The 16154-nt window shown below is 34.6% G+C and overlaps 1 protein-coding gene and 1 pseudogene across 1 annotated transcript; both read left to right on the forward strand.

Annotated features, from left to right (window-relative positions):
* Positions 1–3319, forward strand: LOC136227433 (endo-1,4-beta-xylanase 5-like; annotated as a pseudogene).
* Positions 3320–9979: 6660 nt separating this feature from the next.
* LOC136227072 (endo-1,4-beta-xylanase 5-like) lies at positions 9980–15734 on the forward strand. The gene is made up of 8 exons (XM_066015792.1): positions 9980–10107; positions 11902–11990; positions 12070–12119; positions 12353–12572; positions 12674–12843; positions 13694–13792; positions 14497–15282; positions 15375–15734. The coding sequence occupies exons 1-8, from the start codon at positions 9980–9982 to the stop codon at positions 15732–15734; spliced, it is 1902 nt and encodes a 633-aa protein (XP_065871864.1).
* Positions 15735–16154: the final 420 nt, after the last annotated feature.

A 16154-nucleotide genomic window follows, 5' to 3' on the forward strand; every position in this document is an offset into this window, starting at 1 on the left:
TCTACTCTTCTTCTCTGCAAATCCTCCTGGTTAGGCTTGTTCACTGATATTTTCATACATCTGTAATTAGTTTAATTTTTTCATATTTTAGTCTCATGAATTTTATATTATATATTTTTAATTTAATTTTATATCATATCATATAGAAAAATCAAATAAAATTTATAAGCAATAGAAAATAGCACAGGCCATCAATCTAGTTTTTTTTATTATTATTATTCCTCTATTTTTTTTATATATATAAAATTGGATCCAATATAACATTTAAATCAACATAGGCAGAAGTATTTTTCAGGATAATAAACTTAAAATACCGCAATATTATTATTTTGGTTTATATATATTTGATGAATGACTTATTTGGGTTTCAGAGTTCCTTTATTATAAAACTGAAGATTGAAGAAAAAATCAAAATTATGGTTCAGCTGTCATTTTGGTTAACACTAACAGTGTTTCTATTAGGTTTGTATTTCTTTTTTTCTAGTTTCTGATTAATTAGTTTTTATTTTTTACATTTTATATTACTTTTAGAAAGTAAATCAAAGTTATATATATTTCAGGAAATATATATGCTAATGCTTTGTCGTATGATTACTCGGCTTCAATTGAGGTATAATTAAGTATCCGTTTTTCTCCTTTTATAGCTAATTTTTATTATAGTACTCTAACCAGTAGATATAAAAGTGTTCGGTAAAAATTAACATATTACTATTTGAATTTACAGTGTTTGAAAAGCCCTCAGAAACCCCAATATAATGGAGGAATAATTGCAAACCCAGAACTGAATAATGGATCCAAAGGATGGTATTCATTTGGGTATGCTAAAATAGAGCATAGAGAATTAAAAGGGAACAAATTCATAGTAGCTCATAGCAGGTCTAATCCACATGGAAGTGTATCACAAAGTGTTTACTTAGACAAGAACAAGATCTACACTTTCTCTGGTACTTAACTTAATTTAATGATTATCAAATCAATTAGTGGTTAATTGCAACATTAATTAATTAATTGAATTGTAAATGCAGCTTGGATACAAGTGAGTGAGGGAAGTAATGATGTTCCAGTGACAGCAATTTTCAAGACAAAAAATGGGTATGAAAATGCAGGTGCAGTTGTTGCTCAATCTAATTGTTGGTCTATGCTTAAAGGTGGACTCACTGTTGATACTTCTGGCCCTGCTCATCTCTATTTTAAGGTAAAATTTGTGGTTTTGTACGTTTTTTTTCCTGTGTAGATAACCAGATTCATAACTCATACAAGTGTTTCGTTAACTAAAGATTTTGATCTGAATTCACTTGTTCAGAGCAATGACACAGCAGTGGAGATATGGGTGGATAGCATCTCATTACAACCTTTCTCCGAAAAAGAATGGAAATCTCATCAAGATGAAAGCATTGAGAAGGTAATTAATCTACCTCACTGAATTTCACATTCAATTATTAGTTAAAGGGGTGCTATCACCCCCTCGGAATCACTCTTGAAAAGGGTGGTTCCACCTTGCGTCCGCTTTGCGATCTCATCTATCGATTTTGATCACATGAGCCTTAATGACTATGTAGTATTTGGTCATTCACTCGTTTATTTTTTAGGGTGGAGATTCAAAACATGTCAAGGCTTATATTTAATAAGTCTAAATCTAACGGGGAATAACCAAATTCATTTGGTAATTAAGGTACATAAGAGCTGCGGATTGCACTCTACACTCTTAGCAAATCGGCTAGACATACTCTCTTTTTTGGTCCAGTCATTTTGGCATTGACATGACACAAAAAATTTACATCCAATGCACACGGGCTGTGCTTGTGATCAGGGGAAAGGGACACGGATCATAGAGGGTCCATCTTAGGGGAAATAGAAAAAAATAATATTTACCGACGAACATTGCTGTCGTTAAATATATAATATTTATCAGTAATTTCACTCTATTAAAGTTTGAACGGATTTGACATCACCGACAGAATCTCCGACGAACCTATTTGATACTTGGATAAAAAAAAATCTGTAGTTTTTAACATATTTTCGTCCGAATATTTTGTTCTAGCTCTGACATTGCTTATGATCTCAAACTTGGCAGAACCGAAAGGCGAAAGTAAGAATCCAAGCTGTTGACAAGCAAGGAAACCCTATACCCCATGCCAATATCTCCATAATACAGAAGAAAGTCCGTTTCCCATTTGGTTGTGCAATCAACAAGAACATCCTCAACAATCCAGCCTACCAAGCCTGGTTCACTTCAAGATTCACCGTAACAGTTTTCGAAAACGAAATGAAATGGTACAGCACAGAATACAGTAGAGGAAAAATAGACTACTCAGTCTCAGATGCTCTAGTCCAGTTTGCCAAGAAGCACAACATAGCGGTTCGCGGCCACAACGTTTTATGGAACGATCCTCACTACCAGCCCGAATGGGTGAAATCCCTTTCGCCTGCCGATCTTAACAAGGCAGTAAGGAATAGGGTGAATTCTATTATGTCAAAGTATAGAGGGCAACTTATTGGTTGGGATGTTGTTAATGAAAATTTGCATTTTAACTTCCTTGAAAGCAAGTTAGGAGCAGATGCTTCTTCAGTTTTTTACAACTTGGCTGGAAAAGCCGACGGAGCAACGACATTGTTTTTGAATGAGTTTAATACTATTGAAGAAAGGGGAGATGGTGCTGCTTCTCCAAAAAATTACCTCAACAAGGTGAAAAGTATTCAGAGATATTCTGGTAATGGAAATTTGAAGCTGGCTATTGGATTAGAAGGTCATTGATACACTTGCTGCTGCAAATTTGCCTATTTGGATCACAGAAGTAGATGTCAAAAGTGGAGGCAAACAGGTAATCATATTAAAAAAATTTAGGGTTAGGGTTAGGGTTTGGGGTCGGATTTGATAATTAAATTAAAGATAAATGTGTTGATTTGCAGGCACAATTCTTGGAGCAGATTCTGAGAGAAGTTCATAGCCATCCAAAAGTAGCAGGAATTGTAATTTGGGCAGCATGGAGTCCACAAGGATGTTATAGAATGTGTTTGACTGATAATAATTTTAAGAATCTTCCAACTGGGAATGTTGTTGATAAGCTTTTGAATCAATGGGGAGGTGTTAAGGAGCTGTTTGGATCAACTGATTTAAATGGATTCTTTGAAGCTTCTTTATCCCATGGAGATTACCATGTCAAAATTGATCATCCCTTGGCAAATTCTTCCTTGGTTCAGCAGCTTAATTTGGACTCATCAATTGATAATAATCATCAACAAGAACTTCTTCTGCAATTCACAGCTTGATTAGTTTTTATTTTGTGAGATACTATTGTATGATGCCTATAATATGGTATTAGGGTTTGAAATTATCTTCAAATTAACTTTTAAATGAAATTTGAACTTATATGAGAAAGTTTATGACCCCTTTAACTTTTAGAATGCTGGATTAGTCTCTTTAAGGTACTTAAATGATATGATTAACTCTTTTAAGCGGCAAGCAAGCAAGTGAAAATTGGCCACATCACTTTATATAAGTTAAAAAAGTTGCCAACCGTATCTCTTTAAACAAGTTTAAGAAGTCTATAGATTACTTTCAGCAAATTTAGAGTGAATACTGGTATAATACTTCCTTTCGTATATCAACTAGCTCTACTCCATTCAAAACCGTCTATGGAAGAGAGGCTCCTTCAGTCTTATAGTTTGTTCCAGGGGAAATCCGTGTGGAGGCTGTGGCTTGTTAACTGGCAGACAGGGATAAGGCCCTTGTGCAGCTCAATGCATTTGTTGTAACGACCCGGTCCGGAGAGGGTGGCGCCGGGGTAGAAGATCTGAGCAAGGAGCGGCCCTAAGGGACGGTGATGGGGGGCAGGAAATTGAATCCCACATCGGAAATGGAGAGGGAGTGATTGGGGCTTATTAGTAAGTTGTGAATCCAATACATGCAGACGCGTTTTAAAGCCGTGAGGCCCAATGTGTTGGATTTGGACCAAAGTGGACAATATCTACAATGGTATTGAACGAGGGTGTTACATTTGTTGTGTGCTCAGTCCAAAATGAAAGCTTCCATTGACAAATATAGGCGAATTAGTGCCCCTTAATGGACAATCTAAGAGAAGGCTACTCCGTCAAGAAGAGCTTCCATGTCATGGAAGATCCCCAATTCATATTTAAACATATATATTGTAATCTCACATTTCTCGGTCCATAATACACATATCCCAATGTGCATTGAAGTCCTCAATTTGATATTGAAACCTAATTATTTATATGTTACTGGTGGGGGTAAATGTAATTTTTACATTTATTTACATTTTTACCATAGGTTACAATTATAACCTAAGTTTGTCAATTTTTACATTTATTCACATTCAAACCATAGGTTATAATTATAACCTATAGTTTGTCATTTTTATTATTTTAGTGTAAAAAAAAAGGAAATAAAAAGAAAAATAAAAGAAATACAAAAAAAGAAATAAAAAATAAAGAGTCAAAAGAAGATAAGAATGTGGGTTAGTGGGTGACAAATTGGAAAATGCCACTAAACTAACTTCTAAGTGCAGGAAAATCCGAAATAGGTTACTGTCCACTTTTGATTAAATTATTCGGGGAGCTAAACGTTCAAGAACTTTAGAAGTGAGCTCGGATCCAGAAAATAGACGTCCCCAGCTTTCTGGATCCATCTTCAGCAGCATCATAGGACGAACACAGAGAGAGCAGAAATTTTCCAAAGTCAGCTGCATAAACACAATGCAATTTCGGGTCAAACTACACAAGCCAAGTTGAGGCCTAAAAACAAGGAAGCACTACTCCATTTTGTTCAAAGTGGAATCGTGGCATGAGTAGTGGGTAAGTGTGTGCTTAGTGGGTGTAAATCTCTCCTATAATCAACAACAAACAATCAATCAAATACAACAAACACAACACATATCAATACAATTCTCAAATATATTCAGCCTATTCACATCTTTCTAGCCAAATTCGGTCCCAATTCGGTCTATATTCATCACTAAACACAATTCTCAAGCTTCCGAGTCAATTCCAATCATTAAATCCTTGATTCTTATCATCAATTTTAGCTACAATCGATATCTCAAACTTTTGTTCATCAATTTGAACATCAATTTACAACAGCCTCCTTTGTCCGATTTTAGCCACTAAAATCGTCCCTCTCGGTCCCTGATTCGGTATAATTTGCTCTTTTCCGACCAAACACAAATCCTATACGTGTTTTCCTACTCAAATTCACATCCAAAATCTCAATTTCTTAGCCAAAATATCAATCTTATCACAACAATTCCAATTTCCAAATACTCAAGTTCAATCAGTTAAACCCACTAAACACGCATCTTACTCAAGTCAAGCATCGGTCTCGGGATAACGACCTCAAGAAGACACAACGTTTCAACGCGACGCTTCGACGCAACGGCCCACCGCTTCGGTTAATTTATTTCAATTGTTCATTTCAATCTCAATTACAATTATTATTATTGCTTTTGACATTGTGGATATTAAATTTGCTATTTGTCTTGGCTGTAATTATTCCTATTCGGTTTATTGTAACCCAAAACTCTTATTTTAAAGTAAATATAAAAGAAAAATTTCAAAACTCTGGTGTTTGCTTTGTTATATTTATATTTTTAATTACTGAAAACTATTGGTCCAATTCTAGTTAAAGTTGTGCTGACGGCAACTAGGAACTCATGGAAACATTTTCACAATCCTTGCTTTTCCCGTAAAATTGTTTGATTATTAGTCATTTTTCCATTAGACACAGGCGCATATCTATAAAAACTGTTTTTTTAATAGGAAATGCTAAAATTTCATTAAAAGATAAGATTGATAGTACATGATGACAATAGTAAGGAGTAAAACCTCACAGACATATAGGCTAAGCCTAATACAAGATCCACAAGGGCAAGAAAAAGACTACGAAGAGCAAAAAAAGACCATTAAAGGTACAACTAAAATAGAAAAACGTTGAAGCATATATTTATCGTAACCCCAGATACGCAGCAGAACAACCGTAGTCCAATCTTTATGCTTTGAACCATTTTGAAACTTCGGATCTATGTCTCTTCTTTTGCAACCACGTAGATCCAGTGATCTACGGATAAGATCTACCTTTTCTGCACTTGCTACAACAGAAAAGGTTACAAAAGCAAAAATCTTAACCAACAGATGTACTTCAAACGGATCCAGAGATCGGATATAATATAGATCCAACTAAAGTAAACTGATACACACCAAAAGAAAAACAACCAACACACAGAAAAAACAAAAACAGGGGGAGGAGGAAGAAGGAAGACAAGCTTCCTTCTTCTTCCTCAACTTAATAGAGACAACTTAAGCTTTGTTGTGGGGAAGATGAAGAAGAGGAGGAAAAACTGATATTTTCCGGAAAGAAGGAGGAGAAGAGAAAGGAGAGGGCGTGGGCGACGGCTGAAAAGCAAGGAGAGAAGGTGATAAGGTTAGAGAGAAGGGAGACCTTCTCTCTCTATTGTATCTTTTTTAAAATTAATTGTATAAAAACTGTTTTCTTAAACGTAGAATGAGAACCTAATTCTCTGTCACGTCCGCATTTTTCCACACAAGTCAAGATTGTAAAGGGAATATTTTTGTTACTCAAAAATATCGCCAACAGTTACATTCATTATTTACTAATTTACCATTCTAGGTTAAACTTTTTATTTTTAGCAGACTTGTATCTCTTTGTTTCTAGGATGTTTCACTCAAAGAGAACAAAAAGTTAGTTTGTTTATTAAAAACAAAAAAAACATTAGCTTGTGCGTCTTCTTATTATTTGAATCGTTTCGAACAGTGGCTGTACCGATTGAATTGAGGTTAATATATTATTTTAAGCAAGTTTGATTGTTCAATATATTAACGCTCTCCTAAACTTAATCCCCTAGTATACAAGTTTATTTATTTTAGTAAAGTAAGGTGGCTGGAAATCTAACCAGACGAAATCACTCAATCAAAACTAAACCAATCGAAACGGTTATTTTGGCTGGTTTGAGTGGTTCTGACCCATATTTTAAAGCTAAAAATTCTAACCATTTTTGACTTGGAATGTGGCTACCAGACGGCACATATGTGGATGTCATGTGTCGTTTCTAGATTTGAGTTGAGTCATGCTCACGTGTCACTCATGTCATCATTGATGTGTTTTAATTATTAAAATCACCGGAGTGACCTAATTGAGACAAAACTCAAAGTTGAGTTATTTTATTAAGACAAATTAAAGTTGAGTGACCATTTTGAGACAACCATATAAATTCAGTGACCAACGGTACATCTAACCGTATTAATGCTCCCTAAACTTAATTCCTTAGCATACAATTTTGTTTAGTAAAAGTGGTTTTCAATCTAACCAAACCGCTCAACCAGAATTGAGTCAATCGATTTACAATTAATCCGGTCGATTCGATTGGTTCTGGCTGATTTTCAAAGTCTATAAATTGTAACCATCTCCGATCTAGAAATGCGACTATTTCAGATTGAATTGAGTTGACATGATCGGTCGATCAGACAACTATTTGAAGCTAACAACGTTTAAATTAATTTTAAGAGACTAATATATCACTAGAAACAAATTTGAGGGTTGAATTAATTATTTTAAATAAATTCAGGTTTATTAAGATAATTCTACATTTAGGAGTCAATTATTTTTTTGGATTAAATTTAAGGGAGCATTAATATATTATGTTTTTACAAGGCTTAATGAATTTGTCCAAAATGTTTGATTGGTCTTTTGAATTTTCAAAACATCCCAATATAATTGAAAAAAATATACTTTAGTACATAATTGCTATTCGATAAAAAATGTCTTAAAAAAACTTCTAATGCTAAGTAGATCGACGATTACGAGGTGGCAATTGACATCTACGATCTGTCATAGCGTGAAAACGATCTGATGCCTCTACCTATACTGCTTCCTTTTAGGGTTAAGGTGCAAAAATACCCATAACGTTTTGGGTCAGGAGCAATTTTACCTCTAACGTCTAAAATGGTGCAATTTTACACTTAATGTTTGTAGCCAAGAGCAATTTTACCCCTAACGTTGATAAATTGGATCAATTTCAGACACTATTATAAAATACAGTCATTTTTTTCTTTATTTTGCACCAATTGCATATCAATTTGTTCTAAAAAAAAGGATATAATGTTTTTTTTGTAATTTAATAATAAAATTGGAGATTAATATTTATAAATTCAGTGAATTTTTTTGAATATTTTTGTCTAATTTGTACAAAAGACAGTATATTTTTAATATTTTTTCTTATTTTTTTCACATCCCAACATATGTTTGTGATTTGATACTAATAAAATAACGCATGTGTGAAGTGTATATGACAAGATTCATGGCCGAGAAGACAGTTTGATGAATTATTTCTCAAATTGATCCAATTTATCAACGTTAGGTGTAAAATTGCTCTTGGCTTCCAACATTAGGGATAAAATTGCACCATTTTAGACGTTATGGGTAAAATTGCTCCTGACCCAAAACGTTAGGGGTATTTTTGCACCTTAACCCTTCTTTTTATATCAAAAACCCACAAGGCAAAACAGCGACGTTTTGGACTTAATTTTTTTTTAATAAAATGGCCAGATACTCTTCTTAACTTGAGTAAAATGTAATCAATTAATCACTCGGTTGTAAAAAAAAGTAAGATGCGTGCGGAAGATGTGTCGCACAAGCCTTTAGGATGTTATTACGTAATTCACACAATGCATAATGCTTCCATCCTTTATGGCTAGCAGATGTTATTCGTGAAGACGCTGGTCCTATTATCTAATAAAGTTGCAATTCTGGTTATAAGAAAAAAACAAAAAGAATATAAAAAATAAATGATAAAAGTAATACCATCTGTTTTTTTTTTTTTTTTTTTTGAGAAAGAACGATCACTTTTATTAAGAATAGAGATGAGATACATCGGAAGCAGCCACTGATCTCACAAAGGGAGGGGCTGAATCCCATAAACAAGGGTTAGGCCAGTTAAAAGAGGCCTTAGCTAAGGTATCTGTGACACAGTTGGCTTGTCGTTTCACGTGGGATATAGTAGCATTAGTGCGGAGGACAGACTTCGGCATCTGCGTATGATTTCTCCAATCTCAGAATAGTCTTGGGCGCAATTCTGGAATTTGTCCACGACGCCTTTGGCGTCCAACTCAACACGAACATTTTGCATATGTTCGTCCCGTATCCAGGTGAGGGCTTCGAGCAGGCAAGCAGCTTCCGCTATCATCGGAGGCCAGCGACCCATGACAAATTTCGTCCGGTAGCCACGAACTCTCCCCAATCCATCACGATAGACCATTCCAAATCCCACACGGCCTCCCTGTGTATCAATTGATGCGTCAAGGTTTACTTTAAGCCAGCCAACCTGGGGGAAGCTCCACACAGCCCTCGTCCTGCAGCCTTGTTGCGAGCCCGTCGTCTCTACCATAGGCGAGAAACTCTGGTAATCTGCCCCAAAATTTAACGCGTACTGGACAGCCTGCCTTGCTGGTGCGATGCGCGAGTTCCATAAGCAGTTGTTTCGTTGGGACCAGATTTCCCATAGGATGAGACAAAACTTCTCCCTTTCCTTTGTCGATTGCAGTTCGGTCATCTGAGCATTCATCCAGTCATCAAAGTTTTCAGCATCAGTCTGAACTAGATTCATCCCACCTTCATGCCAACACTCAACAGCGTACCTGCAGTCAATAAACAAGTGGAGGCGATGTTCGCCAATCCACCCACATGTTGCGCATTCGATTGGAACCGGGATGCCACGGAGCATAAGTTTTTCTCGTGCTGGGAGAAAATCTGCACAGAGTTTCCACATGAATATCTTCACTTTTGGTGGGATATTAAGATGCCAAAAAATAGTCCACTCTCTTCTCGGCTCCTCCTGGTTACAGTCCAGCCACTGTGAGAACGCCAATCGATACCCTGAGCGAGCCGAATACTGGCCATTTTTCTCAAAGTTCCATATTAATCTGTTAGGTGCTGATCCGTACCCCACCGGTAATGACAATATATCGTTTACGTCCTCCTGCACAAAGATTCCAGCTAGTAGGTGAGAATTCCACCCGCCTTGTTCTTCATCACAGAGGTCAGTCACCGTGTAGTTTTCAAAACCAGGGGCAATTTCAGAGGTCGGTTTAAACAACGGCCTATTCGGGATCCATGGATCGGTCCATATATTTATGCTTCTGCCATCCCCAATTCTCCATCTACACCCTTCAGCAATCGTAGATCTTGATTCCAAAATGCTCCTCCAAACTAGGCTTGGGTTACTCCCCAATATGAAGCCGTCCAGAATGTCCCCTCACGGAAATATTTTGCCTTAAGAACTCTACAGGATAGAGTAGTGGGATTGGTAATCAGATTCCACGCTTGTTTTCTAAGTAATGCCAGATTGAAAGACGCCAGCTTAATAACAGGATTAATATGCTTAAAAAATAACAGTAATAATAAAAGTAATTTGCTAGAATTTCATAAAAGGTTATGAATCCAAACTTGTCACTAAATCGTTGACTTGTTAAGAAATAATTAAAAAGAATTGAGGGATACATTATTAATTTGCTCCTTCATTTTACTAAATAATATTAAATAAATCTAAAATCACATTTAAACATAACATTTAAAAATAATCATGATATGACATTAATTCATGCATTTAAAAATAAATTTATGACACTAATTCATCCATTTAAATTTATGACACTAATTAATTACAATTAATAAATTTATGACACTAATTCATGCATTTAAAAACAACATATACCATGTAATTGCATCGTATTACCAAGTTGAATAATCAATTTAATGCATTACTGAATTTATTTGATTTTGTTAACTAAATTGGAGGATCAAATTCATCATTACCAATAGTTGTTGATTTCAGTTGCAATTAATTCTGACCGTTTAAGCAAACCGATCTAGTTTCGAGACTTTATAGGTATAGAAAACACCTGTTGAAAGGAGATTCTACACTAATCCCGAGATAAACTGGTTCGAGATCACTCAGATACTGCCACGTCAACACATATGCTACCATGGCAACATCTAGACTAGTCTAAATTAGAATTTGAACCCGATCATACCTTTGTAAAAAAAATAAAGTCATTATTTATTGGAAACAAATTAATAAAAAAAAAATTAGTAGTATATAAAAAAAAGGAAAGATATTGTGCCAACTAATTAGGACATGTAATTAGATAAACAGAATCCTCAAATTATGTATATGATATGTATTTCTAGCAAAATTAAAAAATTTATTACCTATGATCTGTTGGATTTGAATTCCATATTTCTGTATTTCCTATTTTGCTTTTGATTTGATTTTTTATTATTACCTATAGAGGAAATAAAAACAAAAAATGAAATATATTCTGTGTATTTTATAATTCTTTCCATATTAAACAAAATAGAATTTATAGTAAGAAAAATAATTATTTTATTTTTTGGGGTAATGTTTTCTAATATAAATATGTCTATTTGGATGTAATATTTCTACCAACAAATTTGATTTCAGGCTTAATCTTAATCTTGGTTAGGCTTCTTCTTCTCTGCAAATACTCATCTTTTCATAAATCTCTAATTAGTTTAAATTTTTCATTCTTTTTTTTTTATCTCAAATTCATTTATCTCTCGAATATTATTCAGTTTTTCTGCATAAAAAAAAATCAATTTTAGTCTCATGAATTTTATATTATATATTTTTAAGCAATAGAAAATATCACAGGCCATCAATTGTTTTATTTTTCCCTCTATTTTAATATAAAAAATGGATCTTACAACAATTTTTATTATTTTTTGAAATTGGATCCAGTAACATTTAAATCAACATATGCACAAGTATTTTTTAGAATTATAAACTTTAAAATACTGCAATATCATTATTTTTGTTTATATGTCTTTTGGATGAAGGCTTATTTGAATTTCAGGCTTATTATAAACCTGAAGGTTGAAGTTAAAATCAAAATTATGGTTCAACATCTGCCACTGTGGTTAACAATAACAGTGTTTCTATTAGGTTTGTATTTCTTTTGTTCTAATTTCTGATTAATTAGTTTTTATTTTTAGAAAATAAATCAAAGTTATATACTTTTCAGGAAATATATATGCGAACGCTTTGTCGTATGATTACTCGGCTTCCATTGAGGTATAATTAAGTATCTGTTTTTTCTCCTTTTATAACTAATTTTTATTATGTTACTCCAACCGGTAGATATAAATGTTAAACATCCCACGTTGCTAAATGAGAAAGCTATGTGTACAGCTACTTAAATATGTAAGGTAATCCTCACCCTTTGAGGTACCTTTTGAGGTGAGTTAGGCTTTTGTTTACGATAAAATGTTCGGTTAAAATTAAAAAATTACTATTTGAATTTGCAGTGTTTGAAAAGCCCTCAGAAACCCCAATATAATGGAGGAATAATTGCAAACCCGGAACTGAATGATGGATCCGAAGGATGGTCTTCATTTGGGTATGCTAAAATAGAGCATAGAGAATTAAATGGGAACAAATTCATAGTAGCACATAGCAGGTCTAATCCACATGGAAGTGTATCACAAAGTGTTTACTTAGACAAGAACAAGATCTACACTTTCTCTGGTACTTAACTTAATTTCATGATTAGCCAATTAATTAGTGCTTAATTGCAACATTAATTAATTAATTAACCTCATCATGTTTAATTGAATTGGATAATGCAGCTTGGATACAAGTGAGTGAGGGAAGTAATAATGTTCCAGTGACAGCAACTTTCAAGACAAAAAATGGGTATAAAAATGCAGGTGCAATTGTTGCTCAATCTAATTGCTGGTCTATGCTTAAAGGTGGACTCACTGTTGATACTTCTGGCCTTGCTGACCTGTATTTTCAGGTAAAATTTGTTGTTTTGCGCTTTTTTATTGGCAAAAAGCATCCTGAGACCCCTGATCTTTCATTGTTTGGTGCATTAAGCCCTGATCTTTTATTTAGACACATTGAGCCCTTGATCTTTCACCATTTGGTGCATTAAGCCCTCGATCTTTCATTTAGACACATTGAATCCTTGATCTTTCATATATGGGTGTATTAAGTCCTTCCATAAATCAATCAAAATATAGGTTTATTAAGGACATGTTTGGTGTGACAACAAATATGTTCTAAAAATAACAAATTCTAAAATAAAAAATATATTATAAAAATTAATAAAAATAATTTAAATAAAAAGTAAAAAATTTATTGAACACAATAAAACCTTGTTTTTCGATAATTATGTTCTAAAAATAAAAATAATGTTAAAATTGAAGCACACTTTGTGGAAATAAGAAGGGTAATTTTATCAATAACAAGTAACTACAAACAACTGTTCATGAAAAGAGCTTTTCGTGAAAAGCTCCAAAATGTTACAGTGTCTAGAGAAAATGCGAAACGCTGCGGTTATATAAACCTAACCAAACATGCCCTTAATAAACCTATATATTAATTGATTTATAGAAAGACCTAATACACTCATATATGAAAGATCAAGGGCTCAATGTGTCTAAATGAAAGATCGATGGCTTAATGCACCAAATGGTGAAAGATCAGGGGTTCAATGTGTCTAAATAAAAGATCGAGGGCTTAATGCACCAAACAATGGAAGATCAGGGGCCTCATGATGCTTTTTGCCTTTTTTATTTGATAACAAGATTTATAATTAGGAAAAAGTGTTTGGTTAACTTGATGATCTGAATTCACTTGTTCAGAGCAACAACACAGCAGTTGAGATATGGGTGGATAGCATCTCATTGCAACCTTGCTCCCAAAAACAATGGAAATCTCATCAAGATCAAAGCATTGAGAAGGTAATTAATCTACATCACTGAATTTCATATTCGATTATTACCTATGTTGCATGAGAACTCTTCTTTATTAGCTTTTTTGCATTTGTTTCCGTTTCTTTCCTGTTTCCATGACAGTTTCCTAGCTAATTTTTCATATAAATAACGTTTCCGGTATCCCTTCCGTGCAACATAGATTATTAGACATGGCAAACTTACTCAGAGCCAAAATGGGTGCCATCGCACCCTCTCGGACAAGGAACCACTCCTGAAAAGGATGGTTCCACCTTGCAACCTCATCTAGTGAGGATGCAATGTGCACTCTTAGCAAATCCGCTAGACAAACTCTCTTTTTAGGACGAGTTCGGGCCAAAACGGTGTCATTTTGGCATGGACAGGGCACAAAAAATTTAGGGATCGTAGATGGTAGATGGTCCATACGGGCTGAGCTTTTTTGGACAAAGGGGCACGGGATCGTAGATGGTCCAATTTAGGGAGAAATAATAAAAATAATAATTACCGACGATATATCTGTCTGTAAATATATTAGGTTTGTCAGTAATTTGACTCTTTTAAAGCTATTTGACATCAGCGACGAAAGTATTCGTCCAGATACTTAGAACCAAAAAAATTATAATTTTTAACATATTTTTGCCCATTGAATCCCTTAATATTTTGTTCTAGTTCTGACATTGCTTATGATCTCACAAAAAAAATAAACTTGGCAGAACCGAAAGGCGAAAGTAAGAATCCAAGCTGTTGACAATCAAGGAAACCCTTTACCCCATGCCAACATCTCCATAATACAAAAGAAAGTAAATTTCCCATTTGGTTGTGCAATCAACAAGAACATCCTCAACAATCCAGCCTACCAAGCTTGGTTCACTTCAAGATTCACCGTAACAGTTTTCGAAAACGAACTGAAATGGTACAGCACAGAATACAGTAGAGGAAAAATAGATTACTCAGTATCAGATGCCCTAGTTCAGTTTGCCAAGCAGAACAACATAGCAGTTCGCGGCCACAACGTTATATGGAACGATCCTAAGTACCAGCCCGAATGGGTGAAATCCCTTTCGCCTGCCGATCTTAACAAGGCAGCAACAGACAGGCTGAATTCTGTTATGTCAAAGTATAAAGGACAACTTATTGGTTGGGATGTTGTTAATGAAAATTTACATTTTAACTTCCTTGAAAGCAAGTTAGGACCAGATGCTTCTTCAGTTTTCTATAACTTGGCTGGAAAAGCCGACGGAACGACAACATTGTTTTTGAATGAGTTTAGTACTATTGAATCAAGTGGAGATGTTGCTGCTTCACCAGCAAATTATCTCAAGAAGGTGAGAAGTATTCAAAGTTATGCTGGTAATGGAAATTTGAAGCTGGGGATTGGATTAGAAGGACATTTTTCGACTCCGAATATTCCTTATATCAGATCAGCCATTGATACACTTGCTGCTGCAAATTTGCCTATTTGGATCACAGAAGTAGATGTCAGCAGTGGAGGCAAACAGGTAAATTTATCAAAAAAAAATTATGGGTTAGGGTTAGGGTTTGTGGGTTAGGGTTTGATCATTAAACTAAGATAAAATGTGTTGATTTGCAGGTAGAATTCTTGGAGCAGATTCTGAGGGAAGTTCATAGCCATCCAAAAGTTGCAGGAATTGTAATTTGGTCAGCATGGAGTCCACAAGGATGTTACAGAATGTGTTTGACTGATAATAATTTCAAGAATCTTCCAACTGGGGATGTTGTTGATAAGCTTTTGCATGAATGGGGAGGTCTTAAGGAGCTGTTTGGATCAACTGATTTAAATGGATTCTTTGAAACTTCTCTATCCCATGGAGATTACCATGTCAAAATTCATCATCCGTCTGCAAATTCTTCCTTGGATCAACAGCTTAATTTGGACTCATCAATTGATAGTGATCATCACCAAGAACTTGTTCTGCAATTCACAGCTTGATTAGTTTTTATTTTGTGAGATACATTAAATAATTTGAAATCCATTGTATGAGGTATAGAATAAGGAATTATTTTCAATTTATCTAATGAGATTTATATCTTTCTTCAGATCATTACCAATATGGTGTGCTACCTGCAATAATTAATGACTTCTTGTGAGAGTGTTCTTGTCTCCTCTCTTCTCTTGTTAGAGTGTCTTTAATCAGAGTTTCTATGGCTAGAGTTTTCTTAGGTCTTTATGCCAATATATATTCAGATCCATGACTTGCCAATTAGTTATATGCTTGAGAGTATATGCAAACTAATCGGCAATGTCATAGGGAATTTTTCTGATTATGATGTTGGAGATTAATATAAGATCTATGATTGGATCTTATCTATCAACTCGAGCTTCGGTTCCATGACATGGTATCAGAGTCAC

The sequence above is a fragment of the Euphorbia lathyris genome, chromosome 4, assembly GCF_963576675.1.
Source record: "Euphorbia lathyris chromosome 4, ddEupLath1.1, whole genome shotgun sequence".
NCBI lineage: Eukaryota > Viridiplantae > Streptophyta > Magnoliopsida > Malpighiales > Euphorbiaceae > Euphorbia > Euphorbia lathyris.

Coding starts and splice junctions, on each gene's coding strand:
- LOC136227072 (XM_066015792.1), top strand. CDS start 9,980: ATGACAATATATCGTTTACGTCCTCCTGCACAAAGATTCCAGCTAGTA. Junction 12,844..13,693: donor TTGCTGACCTGTATTTTCAG/GTAAAATTTGTT, acceptor TCACTTGTTCAG/AGCAACAACACAGCAGTTGA. Junction 13,793..14,496: donor AAGATCAAAGCATTGAGAAG/GTAATTAATCTA, acceptor TAAACTTGGCAG/AACCGAAAGGCGAAAGTAAG.